The sequence below is a fragment of the Orbicella faveolata genome, unplaced genomic scaffold, assembly GCF_042242905.1.
Source record: "Orbicella faveolata isolate gen_17 unplaced genomic scaffold, um_ofav_v1 contig_1, whole genome shotgun sequence".
Taxonomy (NCBI): domain Eukaryota; kingdom Metazoa; phylum Cnidaria; class Anthozoa; order Scleractinia; family Merulinidae; genus Orbicella; species Orbicella faveolata.
This window is the reverse complement of record NW_028301536.1, coordinates 26619801-26640750: the sequence shown is the minus strand read 5'-3', so window position 1 is coordinate 26640750 and position 20950 is coordinate 26619801. Positions and strand designations below refer to the sequence as shown.

At 41.2% G+C, this 20950-nt stretch overlaps 3 protein-coding genes across 3 annotated transcripts; all 3 read left to right on the top strand.

The window, feature by feature from the left end:
- Nucleotides 1–7781: 7781 nt before the first annotated feature.
- LOC149118559 (uncharacterized) lies at nucleotides 7782–9362 on the top strand. Its single transcript, XM_089282669.1, has one exon. It carries the CDS (start codon nucleotides 7961–7963, stop codon nucleotides 8873–8875), a length of 915 nt encoding a protein of 304 aa, XP_089138795.1. The 5' UTR covers nucleotides 7782–7960; the 3' UTR covers nucleotides 8876–9362.
- A 2900-nt stretch (nucleotides 9363–12262) lies between these two features.
- On the top strand, nucleotides 12263–14456 carry LOC110061749 (beta-1 adrenergic receptor-like). The gene has a single exon (XM_089298102.1). The coding sequence runs from the start codon at nucleotides 12536–12538 to the stop codon at nucleotides 13514–13516; it is 981 nt and encodes a 326-aa protein (XP_089154228.1). The 5' UTR covers nucleotides 12263–12535; the 3' UTR covers nucleotides 13517–14456.
- Nucleotides 14457–19613: 5157 nt separating this feature from the next.
- Nucleotides 19614–20886, top strand: LOC110061751 (uncharacterized). The gene has a single exon (XM_020768596.2). The coding sequence runs from the start codon at nucleotides 19917–19919 to the stop codon at nucleotides 20622–20624; it is 708 nt and encodes a 235-aa protein (XP_020624255.1). The 5' UTR covers nucleotides 19614–19916; the 3' UTR covers nucleotides 20625–20886.
- The last annotated feature ends 64 nt before the right edge of the window (nucleotides 20887–20950 follow it).

Genomic DNA, 20950 nt, shown 5'->3' with positions numbered 1-20950 from the left:
AAGGTCTGGATAAGAGACATTTTTACGTGAAGAAAGACAGAAGGCGATTATTATAACCTTGTACAAGAATTAAAACTGGGAGACAGATAATTTTCTACATCACTCCAAGCCAACATTTTCTTGTTTTTTTCTTTAAAGTCTGCTGATTTTTTGTCGTACAGACAAGGATAATTGCGGACAGATTCCGCCAACTTTTCGTTCACCTGCGTCGCCATGTTTTCAGCTGACAGATTCTGACAGAGCGGGCCTGGATTTTATTTTTGTGTATTCCGCTGACAAGAAAACTCTTTATGCTTACGCTTATGCTTATGTATGCCCGGTTCACACTCAAGTATTCACAACATAAGCATAAGCATAAGAAAATGGAAAATGTTCCATTCCTTGCGCTTATGCTTATGCGTATGCTTATGCTTATGTAACCCCGGTTAACACATATTTTTCTTATGCTTATGTTTATGCTTATGCCTATGCTTATGTCAAAGTGTGAACCAGCCCTAAAGCCTGGTCCTCACTAGCGACGCAAGCATAAGCATAAGCATAAGCATAAGCATAGGGCTGGTTCACACTTAAGAAAAAAGAAGAAAGAAGAAAGCTTGTGCTTATGCTTATGTCGCGGCTCCTCACTAGCGCACAAGCTTCTTATGCTTATGTTTATGTTTATGCTTGCGTCGCAAGTGAGGACCGGCCTTAAGCACAGCATCTTATGCTTATGCTTATGCTTATGCCTGTGCTTATGCTTATGCTTATGCTTATGCTTATGCTTGTGCTTATTCTTGTACTTATGCTTATGTTTGTGCTTATGTTTGTGCTTATGTTTGTGCTTGTGCTTGTGCTTGTACTTGTGCTTGTGCTTGTGCTTGCGCTTATGCTTATATTTATGCTCATGCTTCTGCTTGTGCTTATACTTGTGCTTCTGCTTGTGCTTATACTTGTGCTTCTGCTTGTGCTTATACTTGTGCCTCTACTTGTGCTTATACTTGTGCTTCTGCTTGTGCTTATGCTTGTGCTTCTGCTTCTGCTTATACTTGTGCTTGTGCTTATGCTTGTGCTTATGCTTGTGCTTATGCTTTTGCTTACGCTTTTGCTTGTGCTTGTGCTTGTGCTTGTGCTTATGTTTCTGCTTATACTTGTGCTTATGCCTATGCTTATGCTTAAGCTTATGCTTGTGCTTATACTTGTGCTTATGCTTGTGCTTATGCTTATGCTTATGTTTGTGCTTATACTTGTGCTTATGCTTGTGCTTATGCTTAAGCTTATGCTTGTGCTTATGCTTTTGCCTGTGCTTGTGCTTGTGCTTATGCTTATGCTTCTGCTTATACTTGTGCTTATGCCTATGCTTATGCTTAAGCTTATGCTTGTGCTTATACTTGTGCTTATACTTGTGCTTATGCTTGTGCTTATGCTTGTGCTTATGCTTGTGCTTATGCTTGTGCTTATGCTTGTGCTTATGCTTGTGCTTATGCTTGTGCTTATGCTTGTGCTTATGCTTGTGCTTGTGCCAGTGTTTATGCCTATACTTATGTTTGTGCTTTTGCTTGTGCTTATGCTTTTGCTTGTGCTTGTGCTTGTGCTTGTGCTTATGCTTGTGCTTATACTTGTGCTTATGCTTATGCTTTTGCTTGTGCTTATACTTGTGCTTGTGCTTGTGCTTGTGCTTATGCTTGTGCTTATGCTTGTGCTTCTGCTTATGCTTGTGCTTATACTTGTGCTTATGCTTATGCTTTTGCTTGTGCTTATACTTGTGCTTGTGCTTATGCTTGTGCTTGTGCTTATGCTTATGCTTATGCTTGTGCTTATACTTGTGCTTATACTTGTGCTTATGCTTATGCTTATGCTTATGCTTGTGCTTATGCTTATGCTTATGCTTGTGCTTATACTTGTGCTTATGCTTGTGCTTATGCTTGTGCTTGTGCTTGTCCTTATGCTTATGCTTATACTTGTGCTTATGCTTATGCTTGTGCCAGTGTTTATGCTTATACTTATGTTTGTGCTTTTGCTTGTACTTATGCTTTTGCTTGTGCTTATGCTTTTGCTTGTGCTTATGCTTTTGCTTGTGCTTATGCTTGTGCTTGTGCTTATGCTTGTGCTTATACTTGTGCTTATGCTTATGCTTTTGCTTGTGCTTATACTTGTGCTTGTGCTTGTGCTTATGCTTGTGCTTGTGCTTATGCTTGTGCTTGTGCTTATGCTTGTGCTTATACTTGTGCTTATGCTTATGCTTTTGCTTGTGCTTATACTTGTGCTTGTGCTTGTGCTTGTGCTTATGCTTGTGCTTATGCTTGTGCTTGTGCTTATGCTTGTGCTTGTGCTTATGCTTGTGCTTATACTTGTGCTTATGCTTTTGCTTGTGCTTATACTTGTGCTTGTGCTTGTGCTTGTGCTTATGCTTATGCTTATGCTTGTGCTTATGCTTGTGCTTATACTTGTGCTTATACTTGTGCTTATGCTTATGCTTGTGCTTATGCTTGTGCTTATGCTTGTGCTTGTGCTTGTCCTTATGCTTATGCTTATACTTGTGTTTATGCTTATGCTTGTGCCAGTGTTTATGCTTATACTTATGTTTGTGCTTTTGCTTGTACTTATGCTTTAGCTTGTGCTTATGCTTTTGCTTGTGCTTATGCTTGTGCTTGTGCTTGTTCTTGTGTTTGTGCTTGTGCTTGTGCTTATACTTGTGCTTATGCTTCTGCTTGTGCCAGTGTTTATGCTTATACTTATGTTTGTGCTTTTCCTTGTGCTTATGCTTTTGCTTGTGCTTATGCTTGTGCTTGTGCTTATGCTTGTGCTTGTGCTTATGCTTGTGCTTGTGCTTGTGCTTGTGCTTATCCCTATGCTTATGCTTAAGGTTATGCTCTTGCTTATACTTGTGCTTATGCTTGTGCTTATGCTTTTGCTTGTGCTTATGCTTTTGCTTGTGCTTATGCTTGTGCTTGTGCTTGTGCTTGTGCTTATGCCTATGCTTATGCTTAAGCTTATGCTTGTGCTTATACTTGTGCTTATGCTTGTGCTTACGCTTGTGCTTATGCTTGTGCTTATGCTTTTGCTTGTGCTTGTGCTTATGCTTGTGCTTATGCTTGTGCTTCTGCTTATGCTTGTGCTTATACTTGTGCTTATGCTTAAGCTTAAGCTTATGCTTGTGCTTATACTTGTGCTTATGCTTGTGCTTATGCTTGTGCTTTTGCTTGTACTTATGCTTTTGCTTGTGCTTATGCTTTTGCTTGTGCTTATGCTTTTGCTTGTGCTTATGCTTGTGCTTGTGCTTGTGCTTGTGCTTATGCCTATGCTTATGCTTGTGCTTATACTTGTGCTTATGCTTGTGCTTATGCTTAAGCTTATGCTTGTGCTTTTGCTTGTGCTTGTGCTTGTGCTTATGCTTATGCTTATACTTGTGCTTATGCCTATGCTTATGCTTAAGCTTATGCTTGTGCTTATACTTGTGCTTATACTTGTGCTTATGCTTGTGCTTATACTTGTGCTTATGCTTGTGCTTATGCTTGTGCTTATGCTTGTGCTTATGCTTGTGCTTATGCTTGTGCTTCTGCCAGTGTTTATGCCTATACTTATGTTTGTGCTTTTGCTTGTGCTTATGCTTTTGCTTGTGCTTATGCTTGTGCTTGTGCTTATGCTTGTGCTTATACTTGTGCTTATGCTTATGCTTTTGCTTGTGCTTATACTTGTGCTTGTGCTTGTGCTTGTGCTTGTGCTTATGCTTGTGCTTATGCTTGTGCTTCTGCTTATGCTTGTGCTTATACTTGTGCTTATGCTTAAGCTTAAGCTTATGCTTGTGCTTATACTTGTGCTTATGCTTGTGCTTATGCTTGTGCTTTTGCTTGTACTTATGCTTTTGCTTGTGCTTATGCTTTTGCTTGTGCTTATGCTTTTGCTTGTGCTTATGCTTTTGCTTGTGCTTATGCTTGTGCTTGTGCTTGTGCTTGTGCTTGTGTTTGTGCTTGTGCTTGTGCTTATACTTGTGCTTATGCTTCTGCTTGTGCCAGTGTTTATGCTTATACTTATGTTTGTGCTTGTGCTTGTGCTTATGCTTTTGCTTGTGCTTATGCTTGTGCTTGTGCTTATGCTTGTGCTTGTGCTTATGCTCGTGCTTGTGCTTGTGCTTGTGCTTATGCCTATGCTTATGCTTAAGCTTATACTTGTGCTTATACTTGTGCTTATGCTTGTGCTTATGCTTTTGCTTTTGCTTGTGCTTATGCTTTTGCTTGTGCTTATGCTTTTGCTTGTGCTTATGCTTGTGGTTGTGCTTGTGCTTGTGCTTGTGCTTGTGCTTGTGCTTGTGCTTATACTTGTGCTTATGCTTCTGCTTGTGCCAGTGTTTATGTTTATACTTATGTTTGTGCTTTTGCTTGTGCTTATGCTTTTGCTTGTGCTTATGCTTGTGCTTGTGCTTGTGCTTGTGCTTATGCCTATGCTTATGCTTAAGCTTATGCTTGTGCTTATACTTGTGCTTATGCTTGTGCTTATGCTTGTGCTTATGCTTCTGCTTGTGCCAGTGTTTATGCTTATACTTATGTTTGTGCTTTTGCTTGTGCTTATGCTTTTGCTTGTGCTTATGCTTTTGCTTGTGCTTATGCTTGTGCTTGTGCTTATGCTTGTGCTTATGCTTGTGCTTATACTTGTGCTTATGCTTCTGCTTGTGCCAGTGTTTATGCTTATACTTATGTTTGTGCTTTTGCTTGTGCTTATGCTTTTGCTTGTGCTTATGCTTGTGCTTGTGCTTGTGCTTGTGCTTGTGCCTATGCTTATGCTTAAGCTTATGCTTGTGCTTATACTTGTGCTTATGCTTGTGCTTGTGCTTGTGCTTATGGTTGTGCTTGTGCTTATGGTTGTGCTTATGCTTGTGCTTATGCTTGTGCTTATGCTTATGCTTGTGCTTATGCCTATGCTTATGCTTAAGCTTATGCTTGTGCTTATACTCGTGCTTATGCTTGTGCTTATGCTTGTGCTTATGCTTGTGCTTGTGCTTATACTTGTGCTTATACTTGTGCTTATGCTTATGCTTGTGCTTATACTTGTTCTTATGCTTGTGCTTGTGCCAGTGTTTATGCCTATACTTATGTTTGTGCTTATGCTTTTGCTTGTGCTTGTGCTTGTGCTTGTGCTTGTGCTTGTGCTTGTGCCTGGTTTTCACTAGCGGAACAAGCGCAAGCATAACATCTAAAGTCTGGTTACACTGCGACATAAGCATAAGTACAAGCATAAACATATGCATAAGCATAAGCAGTGTAAGCCGGGAGTGACATAAGCATGAGCATAAGAAAAAGGAATCGTTTCCATTTTCTTACGCTTATGTTTATGCTTATGTTGCCAAAATAAGTGTGTAAACCGGGTGTAACACAGGCATAAGCAAAATCCCAATGAAGCAGCTGTAGTTGATGCCTGCGGATATTCAAGTTAATGGTGTCCAATGCTACTCCGCGGTCCAAAATGGCGTCTGAGAATACTGTTCGCAATTATCCCTGCCTCTACGACAAATCCTCAGATGATTTCAAGGATACAAATAAAAAAAAGGCTTTGTTGGAAAGATGTTGCAGAAGCGGTTGGTGTTAGCACTGGTAAGTGAACATTATTCAGCTGTGTTCTTGAACAAGGTCATTTGAAATTTAAGGTTTATATAAACTGCACAATGCAAGTTTTACATGTACAGGCAAACACTAACGATAGACAAATCCGACGTTTCGGCGACATCTTGGCGCCATTGTCAAGGGAAACTAATTAAATATGCGATTTCAAGAGTAACTAAGAGTTCAGAGTTTCTAATTTGCATAAGTTAGACAAAGACTTTAGCGCGAACTGAGTCTGATTGTACATTTAAACACGGTCGTAATTGTTTAATGAGTAACATCTCATTAATGAGACAATCAAACTTGTTGTGGCATTTTTTCAACACGAAGGTCATCCGGAATCCTGCCTGCGTGTCTATTATCATAGTGATTGCGTACTGACGAGGTCTTGCTTCTATGTCCATCAACGCGTACGAACAGATGGCCACGGGTGTAACCGACATAACCAGCATCGCACTAGTCACACTTGAAGTTATACACAACGCATTGTTGATCAATGAGCTGAGGCTTAGGTTCGCTTGTCGGGAACTCCTGGGCAATCTTGCGGCTCGTAAACACCGGTTGAACACTGGTCTGCAGCTTCACACTGAGATCTTTCAACTGTGTCTTCACGATATTAGCAGACTCCTGGTCTTTAAAGGGTATGACAACCCGAGTAGTGTTTTCTGTCGTAGATCTGGACCGTAATGAGGGCTGGTCAGCGACCTTTAAATTTAGGAAAGTTTTGACAGTGGAGTCAACAAGGTGCTTGGGATATTTCAGTTTAGAGAAAACAGACTTCAGTCGTTCGTACTCCTCAGTGAAGTAGGACCATGACGAAGACAGGCGATGTGCGCGATCGAGCATAGTTGTCAATAGTCCGCGCTTGTACCTATTATCGACATGACTGTGGTAATGGAGAAGCAGACCACTGTTTGTTGGCTTCACAAACACTTTAGTTTCAATACGAGGCGCTCTGTTTAGGAGTTGAGTACCGAGAAAGGGAAGCATTCCATCATTTTCGATCTCCATAGTGAAGTTGATGGCGGGGTGAGCGTGGTTGAGGGTGTTATATATCGTGAAGACACAGTTGAAAGATCTCAGTGTGAAGCTGCAGACCAGTGTTCAACCGGTGTTTACGAGCCGCAAGATTGCCCAGGAGTTCCCGACAAGCGAACCTAAGCCTCAGCTCATTGATCAACAATGCGTTGTGTATAACTTCAAGTGTGACTAGTGCGATGCTGGTTATGTCGGTTACACCCGTGGCCATCTGTTCGTACGCGTTGATGGACATAGAAGCAAGACCTCGTCAGTACGCAATCACTATGATAATAGACACGCAGGCAGGATTCCGGATGACCTTCGTGTTGAAAAAATGCCACAACAAGTTTGATTGTCTCATTAATGAGATGTTACTCATTAAACAATTACGACCGTGTTTAAATGTACAATCAGACTCAGTTCGCGCTAAAGTCTTTGTCTAACTTATGCAAATTAGAAACTCTGAACTCTTAGTTACTCTTGAAATCGCATATTTAATTAGTTTCCCTTGACAATGGCGCCAAGATGTCGCCGAAACGTCGGATTTGTCTATCGTTAGTTTTTGCCTGTATATGTTTATCTAAATCATTGCTGATTAGAATGCAAGTTTTCACATCAATAAATTGCCCTCTCACAGGAGATGAAGCCAAGACACTCTTCAGAAATCTCAGAAATAAATACAGCTGTGATGAGAAGAAAATAGAGGGTGAAAACGTTCCTGTAACTGATTATGGAAGTCTCCTTGTACTTTTCTCTTTCGGAAAATATCTCTCACCCAACAGGACTTCTTTCTGTTTACACGTTCTTGTTCTCGTGGCCTTAGTCTTCTTCGTCTGCGGAGCAGCAATAGCAGCAGGAGAATTTCGTCTTCGTCCGCCATTTTGAAAACGTGCCTAGACCCCATACTCCCACGGCTTCATTCTGAAGCTCATTGCGCTTGCGTATGTCATTTTCCTTGCACTTATGCAACAAGTGTGAACATTCGTTATGCTTGTGCTTATGTATATGTCGCAGTGTAAATTAATGTAAAGTGTTCACTCAGCGCGCGCTCTTAGCCCGTCACGATGTTGTCGTTTTCAGCAGAAGGACAGTTGTCTAGGTAAGAAAGTAGTCTATTCGGCCACGATAAAACAATTACCATTCTCATTCTACAAGAGTGTCTTCAAGTTTCTTCTGTTATTGCTACAGGCAAAAACGGTATTCTTTCCGATTTTTTTTATTATTATTTTTAATTTAATTCTTCAATCACCGATCTTTGTTTGTTTCATGTATGCCTCCACGTGCGCGATGTGTTTGTGATGTAATAAACTGATTCATCGTCAGTTCATTTCTTTACAAAAATCAGTCAGCTGTAAAGAAGCTCGAAGATGGGCAACTGTTTCTCAAGTTGTACTAAAAACAAAGAGACCGATTCCTCGTCAGGACAAAAGAAGAATGCTGGAGGTAAACAAAGAGCAAAACGGACAAAAAGGAACTTGACCGGTAAGACTTCTGGAAAAAACTCTCCATGTTTAACGCCGAAAGATCATTTACCCATTACTTCAGTAGAATCATCCAATGATTTCGGTGACGTTGCTACGAAGGGCGGGTCCTTGGGTGAAGGAAGTCAATCAACTGGGAATTTAACAGTCCCTGGCCGTGCCCTTCCGATTCTAAAAAAACCCGAAAGTCCCGGCACAGCGCCCGGCGTCTCAAATGCAAATGCGAAGATTATCGTTGTGCGACAGTCACTGACAAGTGAGAATTCCTCAAAGGAAACGTTTCCAGGAGAAGGTGTAAAGAGGCCTATTACCGGTAGCGAATCCAACGCTTCATTGACGCCTTCGTCTGTAGTTGAAGAAACCAGGTGCGATGACGACCTTGAAGAGCTAGAGCTCGACCATGATGAAAAAACAAGCTCCACACTTCCAGAGCCCTGTGGTTCGGTGAGCCCCGAAATCCCTGGGAGGAGGAGCCACTTTCAGCTTCTTGAATTTCTCAAGATACGTCTCGATATGGCCGCTAATAACATGGAAATCAACAGATTGCTAGCCAATGTGGATCGTGCCTTAGACAGAACATCACGAACTCGTGAGCTAGGATTTCGACGCATGCGTGAAGCACAGGAATCACTGCGAGCTGCACAAGACATGCGTAAGGCAGAGGAATCATGGCAAGCCGCACAAGACATCCAGGAAGAGACTAATACTGACGGAGAGGAGACTGAGAGTGAGGAAGCCAAGGAAGGCGATGATGGATTTGATACCCCTCCCCCTCCCATTCCAAGAATCTGTTGGCAATAAGCCGTTGTGTAATGGAGGCTGCACATGAGGTATAGATGCGGCTGCTTACCGTGCGAGTGATAACTTGGCAACGAGGCTGCAGCTGAAGAGACGAACACCCATAAATTCCATGATAATGCTTTATCCTGCGCGTAAATGAGAGCGAGTTGAGAAATAATTATGTCCCCAAAATATTTGATGCCTCAACTGATACAGCGGACGATCGGTGGTGGGAAAATACAAAATTGTCTTAATTAAAAGTAACGTAACTTATTCCTTCGTTTCAATTAACAATTTCTGATGAATGTCCACGTAGCCAAAACCTCCATAGTTTAGTGTTTCACTAGTCCTTATTTTCTAACGTTTGTATTTGTAAATTTCAAAACCAAATTCCAAGGTCAATAAGACTAAGGAAAGTGAATTCAATATGAAGGAAGTGCGTGGTGGTTGCCCGTATCCCAGAAACTTTGGTATAACGTACCGGTATATCTAAAATAAAAAAATTTGAAAAAAAGCGTGAAAAAAATTTTCATTCAATATTGTGTTTTCGTTTGAAGCTAGATATTGATTGAGCTTCAAAACCTCAACACGGAATCAGCTTGATTTGCGCATACGGTTATTCCTTACCGATTAATGGCAAAATATCGACAGTCTACCAGAGCGATGTCTCGCCACCGTACAAAGATAGCTTGTTTTGTGTTTCTACTCCCAGTTTAAAGAACGTTTTACACGTCATTACACTCCTTTCTATATAAGAATATTGTTTTTCCGGCTGAGAATGAATATTCTTATTTTTTGCCGATTTTAGGCTGAAAAATGTTTTTGTGAATATTCATAGATTATAGCGTATGTTTTCGAATGTTTTGGTGTCTGGATGGTGTTGAAGTAATTTTGGAGCCAGCCTGCAGGCACCATAGCCCGATATCACGCACTTAACTTCTCGCAGAAATTTTATCAGCATCGAACATGCGGCTGGTGCTGTTTTTGTTGCTTTTTGGCCAATTTTTAACACACAAAATTATATTCTTTTAAAATATTCTTAAAATTTCGCAAATTTTAGCCTCTATATTCTTATGAAATATATTCCTATAAGAAAGAAAGAGTGTACTTCTCAACATCCTCCACGCTAGAAAGAGCTCGTGCAAGAACTTGTGCTAAGATATTCCGTTGCCTGAGTTGAGAAAGGAAACTACAGTCATTACGCGCTTGTTCCACTGATGTTGGACTTTAGCAATCGGTATCTGAACTTTAACAACCATTTTGGTCGTGTTTTAGACTGCAAGCAGTTTCTTTCTTTCCGTAGCGTGCGAGAAGTTAATTTATAGAGCATGCCATCGAGCGGCGAGCCCTCTCGTTTCTTTCAGTGATTTGCATAACATTAAGTTCCACGCGCGGAAGATTTTTTGTTGTGTTTGCTTGTTTGTTTGTTGATTTTTTTCTGAATTGGTGATTGCACACAACCACTTACCCGTCAAATGTGTCTTCTTACGTGTCTGTCTGCGCTGTTGAAATACTATCCGCATGACTAAAGCCGCATACAGTAGTGACTGCGGGCTTCTTTCTTCTACTGTCGGTGACCCGGTAACTGCTGACCGCGGAGACAGCTAGACTCTGGGCTCTAGATTGTAGTTTCCATGACAAGCGATCGTTCGTTTCGTGAACCTTGCGGCTAATGTTACGCAATAAGGAGCGAACACTCTAGGTACGAGGACAGCCTCCTACGCTCTTTGGGCTCGACGTACAATTGAGGATGGACACCGCGAAACGTTTGTTATGTTTATACCAAGCCGCAGAATGTCTAACTAACATTCTCGCACATGTTGGAGTTGCGTTAGCAACTGTAGGGAAAAAAAACCGGTGACAAATGAGATCCACTCGGAGGACTTGCCAGAACAAACCGTTCTATAGCATTGAAACTATGCAAAACAGTCGCTGGATGAAAACTCACTTTTGAATCATATTGTTCAGTAACGTACACAACGTGCAAATGACTTATAACTAAACACAGAGCTCGACCTGGCGCGCTTGTTCAGTCGCAGGCGTCTTTTTGTGCAGCACGACGTCTATACGCAGTTGATTCGAGTTATACCCGGCGTAGTCAATCGAACCCAATCGAACTGTATTTCAATCGAACTCAGTCGAACTCAATTCAAGGATTGAGTTCGATTGAGTTCGGCAATCGAAACAAATCGAACTCACGCAAAAATATTGGACAATCGAACTAAATCGAACTTTTGATTTTTGAACTCTTGATTTTTTGTAAAACTGGTGTTTAAAATCAATAACAAGTTTTTCGAGGCTCGAGTTACTTCAGAATAACACGTGTTTTTCGTGTTTTCGAGGTCATATCACATAATCCTTGTTCAAGCGAATTTATTCACCGAACACAATCGAACGCAATCCATTGGATCGGCAATCGAACCAAATCGAACTCGCACAAAAATAATTGGACAATCGAACTTAATCGAATTTTTGATTTCTGAACTCTTGATTTTTTGTAAAACTGATGTTGGAAATCAAGAACATGTATTTCGAGGCTCGAGTTACTTCAGTATAACACGTGTTTTTTGTGTTTTCGAGACCATATGACATAATCTTTATATTGAGTTCGATTCGGTTCGATTTGTTCGATTGAGTTCGATTGGTTTGGAAATCGAACTCACACAAAGTTCGGTTTTCGATTTGGTTCGATTGCCGAACTCAGTCGAACTCAATTCACGGATTAAGTTCGATCGGGTTCGATTGAGTTCGATTTCCGAACGTTCGATTGGCTATGCGGGGAGTTAAAGCACCCATGACGCTTTTCAATGCTGAAGCGGGGCGCTTATTTACTTTTTTTAAAAGGAGGTTGTTTCCTTTGAAGGAATAGTGCCCAGACATGGTATTAACAATCAAGACTATTATTTTGTTAGGAGGGTACGATATAGGCCTGCTCGAATTCCGCGGCTTTCTCGTGTCCGGTTTACGTTCCGCAGGCTCCTTTCCCGAACAGCGGCTGGTAAGAAAGAAGATCAAGTACGGATCAGGCATTCTTTTTTTCTTTTTTTTTTTTTTTTCGGCGAACGGGAAAAAGGAAAAAAAGAAGGCGTTTTTTTTTTTTACCTCCCCCTTCTCCGAAAACGAAGAACGCCTGATCGTAGGTTATATTTCAGTTGTAGGCCTCTCTTATGGAACAGTAAATGAAAATAATGTTGCTGAGGTTAGTTATTAGCACATGGTATATTGAAAGGGGCATTAAATTGGAATATGGGTGCTTATTGATAAAAGCACGTTCCAAGGAGGGTGCCTATTGTGAAGAGAGCGCTTAGTGACAGCTGGCGGAAAAGCGTCTGCCATAAGATAGACATAAGTACTGCTCGGTTGTCAGACATGTACGTGACTGTCAGAGAACCTGGGCAGAGGTCAAACTACAGGATAAAATAATATTTCAAGTGGACTTAAATTTGTTGATCAAAGAACTCGTTTGACGCAGACGACAGCTGTACTTATTCGAGCTAAACAGGATCAACTAACCATACTACGTGGACGGAAAATATTACTTTAACCACACAAACGCCGCCCGTAAGCAGAGCCAGTGAGATTACACGCCGGGAGCATCAAGAGACCATCCAAGTTTAAGTTGATTACTATTGTCTAGATAGAGGAGTGAGCAGCAACAACAACTGAAAAGCTACACAAGATATGGACGACACTCTTATATTCTCTGAGAAGCCGTGTCTCAACTCAACGGCTCCAGCGCTCCTTCCATTCATAACAGGCGGAGTTTCAGCCTTCCTTTGTCTTATCACCGTGCCGGGAAACCTTATTGTGGTTATGGCCGTCTTCATCGATCCAAACAAAGATCTACGTTCTCCTTTCATGTACTTAGTGGCAAATCTTGCAATGGCAGATTTGTTAGTGGGTCTTGTAACGGAACCCGTCTCAGCTGTTTATCACGTAAAGAACGCTCTAGGAGTAATCGACTATGAGAGTCTCGCTACTGCTGTTCATATGCCGTTCTTCATCTCATGTACGGCTTCCGTTCTGAGTCTGGCAGCCCTGACGGTCGATCGTTATATCGCCATAACTTCACCATTCCGATACAGATCCACACTGAGTCCCATGCGGGCTGTTGTCGCGTGCATCATTGTCTGGGCGCTTTCGCTAAGCTTCCCTTTCGCGTATCTGTACCTTGGTTTCTTTCATTTCGCGTTTTTATTTGCCAACACCGCTGTCGTGTTAACTTTTCTAGTGCTGTTGTTTGCCTACATACGGATTTACAAGATATTTCGTCGTCAAGTTAAAGAATGGGACAGGTTACATGATAGCACCGAGGGCAGTCTTGTCAAGAAACTCAAGGTGCGTTGGGAGCAGAAAATTACTAAAACCCTACTCATAATGTTGATGCTGTTCATTTTATGTTATCTGCCCGCGTGTGCTCTGATATATATCATCAACTTATGTAATACATGTAACTGTGACCTCGTGTTGTGGTCACGCGACGTTCAGTTTCTGCTTATCTTAGCGAACAGTTCTATGAATCCGTTCGTTTATTCGTGGCGTTTAAACAACTGTAGAAGAGCTTTTCTTTGGATCGTAACTTGTGGAAAGAAGGGGAAAGTCGTCAGGGACTGTTCTTTTCAAATGCGGTCAATTAGACGAGCTTCCACTCCAAATCTATAGCTCTCAACTGGTGTGTTAGAGGTAGTAGCTTTGGTGACTAAGCAAAACAAGTTTAGAGTACAACAACCAAATAATGGTACCGCTATAGCAAAAGTGATAAAATTGTTAAACTATTATTAACTTGAAGGGGCTTGGTCACGACTTGCGCAATTATTGCGTACGTATGGCGCGAAAATCTCGAAAGCTTTAGAGGTGTGCAGCCTTACATGGCCGGATTAAAGTGGCTGACAACGGCTTCCAGCACTTTCCAGCAGTTATACTTGACTGATCAATACTACTACTCTTTATAAAGTGATGTCGCTCAAATGCCGCTCAATCATTGGTGAATAAGTTGGTCATCATTATGGCCTAATAGGTTAAAACAATACGACATGCTCCTGGGACATGCTTAATTTTAGCTGTAAGTGTTTTTAGTTCAAATTTGAGCTTGGTTGCCTCCAGTTTTTTGTTATGGCAGCCTCTAAAGACACCGCGTTTTTGAAAAGTTTCTAAATACAGTGTATTCTTTTGTGGCGGTTAAGAGCCATGACTCATTTTAGACAATTTAGGTGGCTTTGAACCCATTCACAGATAAACATTATTCCGGTAGTATATGACAAAGAGTGCCAGGACTGCTAATATTGATTCATCAAAGTGTAAGTGATACAGGAATGAGCTGGAAACTGTTGTCAGCCATCTTGACCAAGCTCTGGGTTTATCCTTCGTAAACGTACCTTATTTATTCAGCTGAATTATCACAACCCTTACTTAAAACTTACTCTTAAGTCCTTAGATTTTCTTAGCTTATGGTTATCGTCGTCAAGCACTTTCGACATGAGCCTCTAACTAGGGAGATTGCTCAAGCGTTCCCCGTGTTATAAATTACTTACTTTCATATGTTTACCATGCATTGCCCAAAGCGTTCTGTCTTGAAATGTGGAATTAAAGTTTCAAGGAGACAGTGATGGCCATCTATTACTAATAGGTAGGCCCGATGCCATTTCTTATCCTCAAAGGCTGAAAAAAGTTGACGAAAGCAATTTTTATGAGTGTTCTTCAATTTCGTTATTTTGTGTCCTCTCTGCCATCTCTGCCATCTCCGACTGCATGGGCCACTGGTGTGAACCATCCAAGCCTGCGCAATAGGCACCGAGCTATCATAGAGAACGAGCTAGAGCGGTGCGCGAAAGCGAGAACTAGCCTGCGTACCAAGTTCTCCATTTTAGCTGCGGAGCCGCTCTTATAAAAGCGGTGAAGCCGCAAGGAGAATGGTGAGTAGTTTTCGTGGCCTGGCCCCTAACATTCTTCGCTCCACCAGCGAAACAAAGCACTCTCGCAAAATCCCTAAAGAAGAGACAAGCACGCTGGCACGAGTGTCACACCGCTCCAACTCGCAGCCAGATATTAACTTGAACACACGCAAGTTACCAGTGTTCAATCAGTCCGGTAAGAAAGCTCGATCCAAGGAATGAAATACGCCGTCAAACAACCCGTTGAAATATTGCAGAATATTGTAATAGCACTTTTGTCACTAACATGGCACTAATGACAACGAAAAGATTGATGAGAAAGAGATAACAGCTTCAATGAAAGGGTAATGGATTGGTCTAATGCACTCTTTGAAATCGCTGTCTTTTGAGATCTTTCTCTTACCTTGTATTTGTCCTGCCTTCAGTTACTATCATCATCATTCAATAGCAACTGGTCTGGCGTCATCGAGAAAACAATCGAGTAGATTAACGACATTAACAACAGGTGATTGTCAAAGAACAAAATGTGATTGAGCGACCGTGTCAATACCACGAGAGACGGCCAGCTTGCAAACAAAACATTAGTAATTTACGTGATGTTAACATTGCCAGGAACATACGCCATAATTTAAATGGGCAAATTACTCTTATTTGGTCCAAGGAACAAACAAAGTTTACAAATTACATGTTTAGCAACGAGGTTTTACTGAAAGTTGTGGAACTGATGGAAAGTTGAGTATTCTACGAGTCCCTCGAAAGTTGAACCGTGAGCAGCAGGTAAATGATAATGAACCAGTGAAGAACTAATGAAGGATGACTTTGCTGTCATAAACATCTTCGAACAGTAATCGCGCGGCTGAACTAAACTCGTCAAGTCTGAAGAGTTTGCCTGGTTCTAAGGACTTAAGAACCTCTATTACTGCGGTATAATCAACAGTCGTGACGATAAAAGTTCTGTGGTCCTCAACGTAACTACCACCCTGAAAATAGTGTCGGAAAATGTCACCAAGATCAGAGCTGCCTTTCACTATCACGGCTTCCTATGATGTACATTTAAATATTTTGTAAAGCCTGTGTACTCCGTGTTTGACTCGGCCTTCCCAGCGTGTAACTCTAAACTCAGTTTTTTGAAACCGGCACGATACAAGATATACAAACAATAATTTTCAGTGGGCTGTCGGAAATATATTGGACTATATTCCACGGTAAAGCTTCGATAACACTAAGAGGTAAGTTTATGAGTTTGAACGAAACCCTCGTCGAGAAATTGGATGTTCTCGTAATCACCAACGTCAGTGCAGTTCTGCTGAACTGACATACAAGGACTGTAGATTTAAAACTAGTACTAGAGAGTCTAGTCTACACCAGGACCAATCCGTTCATGTCGATTTCAAAACGTCTGGAGTGCGATACGACTATTTTAGCGCGATCTTTTGACAGAAGAAGCGTGCAGCTGTTGGAGAATGAGAAAAATCAAACGGGTGAAGCATTATGGAAACACTATGCCCGCGCTATGCTACCATTGTCACCTGTCGCAAAGAAATCTCAAGAACACGAAGCGCTCTCAAATTGCGCACGCGGAGAGAGCGAGGAAAACCGCGAGACCTACATGTACTCAGAGAAACCAACGTTTGATAACCAAGATGATAGAAACACTGATCTTGTGGTCGAAAGTGAGCCTTATACCTGCTTGCCATCCGAAAAGAACTCACCGAAACGGCACAACAGAAACACAATGCTTAAACGACTTGCAGATTGTTTCGCTCACAGACACACGCGTGTGAAATCCGGAGCCAGGAGGCATAGAGTTATGGGCTTTTATCCAAAGCTGTATACTATACATGAAAATGCATCCGAACTGGCAAAAGATTTTGAGGAGAACTACCAAATGGCGGTGAACTCAAACACAGAAGATATGGATTTGTTAGAAAACGAATTGCACAATTTTGATGATACTGATGCTAGTTTCATACCTTGCTGTAATACAAATGATCAAAAAATTGTAGCACTGCGCGAGGACATCAAGGAACTTTGGAAGCGCCTTGAAAATGTGGAAAGGGAGCTTGCATGGGCGAGAGGAAACCTTTTAACCCGCCATTCAGATGTCAATTAGTTGCTTGACGATCAGGACTTATAAGTGAAATGAATACAATTGGCTGTTGGTACTTGCAACAGCTCGAAATGAAAATAATTTTTTGAATGTCAAGGAATAAATTCATTGCCTATCCAATGATAAGTCAGTCCTTCCAGCCTTTTTTGGGTCATTGCGCACGTGCGTCTCCCCAGTGACGACCGTTAGTGGAAAGAAGAAGGATGAAGACTTACCAGCAAAGAACTAACTATAGACCTAAATCTTTTTGATGCAATTTTAAATGAAAAAAAAAATACTAATAGTTAACTAGCAGAGAGCAAAGACTCCTTTGAGTTATAAATAGCTGACAAAAATTAATACAATACATGTACTTCCATTTGAATACAGTTTTGGGATCTTTGTTTAAAAATAGTGATAACTCATAACTGGTTCTTCCGTGGTCTCTGTTCTCCCCCTTGTGTGATGCCAGTCCTTGATTGGAGCAGCTTTTGTATCTCTCCATAAGTTAAATCCGAAAAATATAATCGTGTGTTCTCTTTTTCGACCTGCTCTTAACAATTCCTTGCTGGTATTCTTCTGCATTGTGCCGTATCCCATAGAGTGCTAAAGGAGTGCTAAGTTGAGAGTTTTCTGAGTACCATCGTAGTCCATTTTTCATTGACATTTCTGTTGAACGCGTAATCGCACCTTGAAATAACCACAGACAAAGCAAAGGCTGGTTCAGCGTAACAAAATCAGTTTTTCTCTCAATCAACGTACCTTCGAGGAAAAGGTTTAAATTTGAGGATCCCGTGTGAAACACGACGCGCATGTTACGTGATGAACGTGTTTTGCACGATTCGCGCTTACCACGCGCGCTTTTCACGTTTGACCATGCAAATTAGAACTCAAAATGGCTAATGAATCTAACAAAATTCCTCGCCTCCATGTCAGTCACTAAATTTTCCTGCTATCTAACGCTTTTCAGTACCCCAGACGCAATTTGAACATTATTTCTCTTTGCCATGCAGTTATTTTCGTATCTGTTCAGCGTTTGTCTTGCCCGTATAAACAATGTCCTCTGTTCCGATTGTTCCGTCTGTCCACCTGACAGTATATCGAAGCTGTTATGAATTACATTAATGACACTTGCGACTCCGCAAACGCAACGAAGGATGACTGGTCTATGAACTGACGAAACAATTACTTGCTTTCGTTTCGTAACGAAGGAAGAACCACGTAAGGTTCATTGTGTTGTCGAATGACTTCAATCGATAACGCATCGATGTCTTGGGAAATGTTTGACGACTGAATCGCGAGAGAAGGTTTATATCGCATCCAAAACTGCATAAAGCTTCTTGGCATTATCTGCCGTACTTGAGTAGTTTTTGATGAAGCTTTCTTCTCGAGGACTCTCTTGCTTCTACCTTTACGATTCCCGGCTCCAAAATGAGAACCTGGCCTGTGACGCTCTCCTTGACTTTTATTGTGAATAGACGGTAAAAACCTTTCTGTTTTACTGTTCGTATAGCGGGAGCCAGTTAAATCGCAGTGCTCTAACTTAGTTGACTCTGGGTTGTAAGAGTTTCCATCCTTTGCCGCTCTTGTTTGCCGCTTGTAATTTTCTTTCCCATTTATCGACTTCGGTCTCCAGTTGTCTAAATCTTGTTGGTTTGCCATCTTCATAATAAAAAGCAATGGAAGGCAACGTAAGAAACATTCAAGAATACGTAGTCAATCGTGTTTTAAAACGCATGACGGCCGAGAGTTTGCAACTGCCACGTTTGTAACTCAGTGTAGCTGTTCAGTCGATCAGAATTGTTCAGAATCAACGAGATGACCTGATGACTCTTTTGAGATTTGATTTCACAAGGTTGTCAGCATTCTGACGCCGCACTCCCAGACAGTAATATCCTGAATCTTTAACGAGTCGCCTAATCGCGTGAGGCAAATGGATGCGTTTGTGCCTGCATGCTTCGACTTTAAACGCAAATAGCTACTGAAGTACCTCACGCTTGACTGAAGAGGAGTCAGCATCAAAACATCACACAGCAGGGTTACGCCGTACAGAAAAACAAGTCTAAGAAGTACTTGGAACTCTCTTCTACGAATGCGTGCCGCTATGCAGACGCATTTCTATCTGTTGCGTAGACCAATTTTCGTTTGTTGTTTTAGCTATTAAAACTAGGAGTTATAACCAAGTTTTGTTTTATTTTCTCGCCCGAAAACCAGACAGCAAATCGGTCATTGCCGAGCGGAACCCCCTCAGTCCATGAATCACGACACAATTATTATTTTTTTTATTCCACTTCTGAGGTATTTCGTAGTACATGGGATATGAAATTCCCTTTTTCTCCTCATTAGAATACTTTAAACTGATATACTGGAAAAATGATCATCAAGAAAACGAATAAGCCACCACGCTGATGATACGACTGGAAACAATCCGTCTGAGATAAACTACAAATGCCTTAAGGCATTTAAAGAATCAAATTTCCCTTTCCCCACTATTACATTCAGTAGACACGTAAATTTGTGAGGAACAAAAGTCGGAAATGCCATGAAATGCAAAATGCTTAAAAATATCTACATAATTTAGAGCAATTTTAAAAAGAAATTATATAATCCTTTAGAATAAAATGTCATTGAAAGTTGGAATCAGCCCTTTAGCTTAGTATGGTGGGTAGAGGTGAGGGGGCTTATTGTTACCGGAAATCAATATTGTTTTACCGAACAAAGAATTGTAATCCGCTCGCTCGTCAAGCGTGACCTTTTAGTCAATTGTCATATTGGATTAATTGCAAATATCGCATTGAGGATTGAAAACGCATTTTTAATTAGTCGGTAACTTAGGAGAGCCATTCCAGCAAATGGTAAACAAGAACATCGAGAAACAAGATAAGGCATATATCGTGCTTGATGAAGAAGCTATCCCGGTGGGTGAACTCTTGGTTAGACTAACTTAGTCTTCAGACCCGTGTGAACGCATTTTGTTGAACTCTGTCAAACGTTGCGGCTTCAGCGCTTTCGTAATTGATGAAGTCAAACAATCTAATAATGGGAAGTAATGAGCTACTAACGTCCAAACCGAGCTGAAAATATGCCTTACAAGGGGTGTTTACAACGTTCAACACTTCCGAAGTTGGTCGATGATCATCTTTCGTCGGGGAAAGGCAAAGAATGGATGCCTATTTCGTCTCAAGTGAACGCAAGGGAAAGATTCCGCTGTCAAACTTACTCCGATAAATTATCAGGTGGCATTCAATATTGGCATAAACACAAGCTTAAGTCGAGTGAGATGGGACCGTGGAACAACAAGAACAACAAGAAGCCACCCAACCTGTCACAGCAACTCAAATGCGCTACATGTGGTGGTTTGCTCACCAATCAAATTAAATTTCGTGCGCCCTCGAAGTTTGCCGATCGCTATTCTAAATGTTTATTTGGAAGAGAATATTGTGATGTTATAGGTCCTTGCGCCGAATGCTGTCTGGCAGAGCAAAGAAATGCGATCGTCGAAAAACAGACTGTAGAGTTCCCAGGCTTAGAAGTCACTCCAAAAAGACTTGTGGCGCCGGCTTTGGTCCAAGTTATGATGAACAACAGCACTGCATTCGATGAAAATGTGTCTGAACACGAACAAAGTCATCAGGACAGAAGCATTCTCGAACTTCCACCAATTTCTCTTGATACGCTTAGGTATATGCGAAGGGAAGCTGGCAGCAGCAAACATAAACGAAATTTTTTTATTTCAGATCAGAAACCAACGTTTAAAAAATACATTGAGATTCGTCTACCAAAAATTTGATGTTACCTTGTGTGTATGATAAAGGCAAGCGGAATTACTGTGATTTTAATTTTCAGAGTCAGAACCTCATAGTCCGAATCAAGTTGTTTCCAGCGAAGTCTTCTTCAGTTTGAGCCTGACACCAAATGCTATTCATCAGAGAAGACACGTTTAAATGAATTCTTACACTTCTCGTGAAGAAAAGAATTATGTGAATTGAATTTGTTTGCAAACAGTAGCGTGAAAATGGTAATTAACCATTAATATATTGTCCTTTGAGAGAGGTTTGTGTGACCATGAACTATTTTAGGATTGTTATGAGATAAAGTCCCCTCTTTGACTAAAAC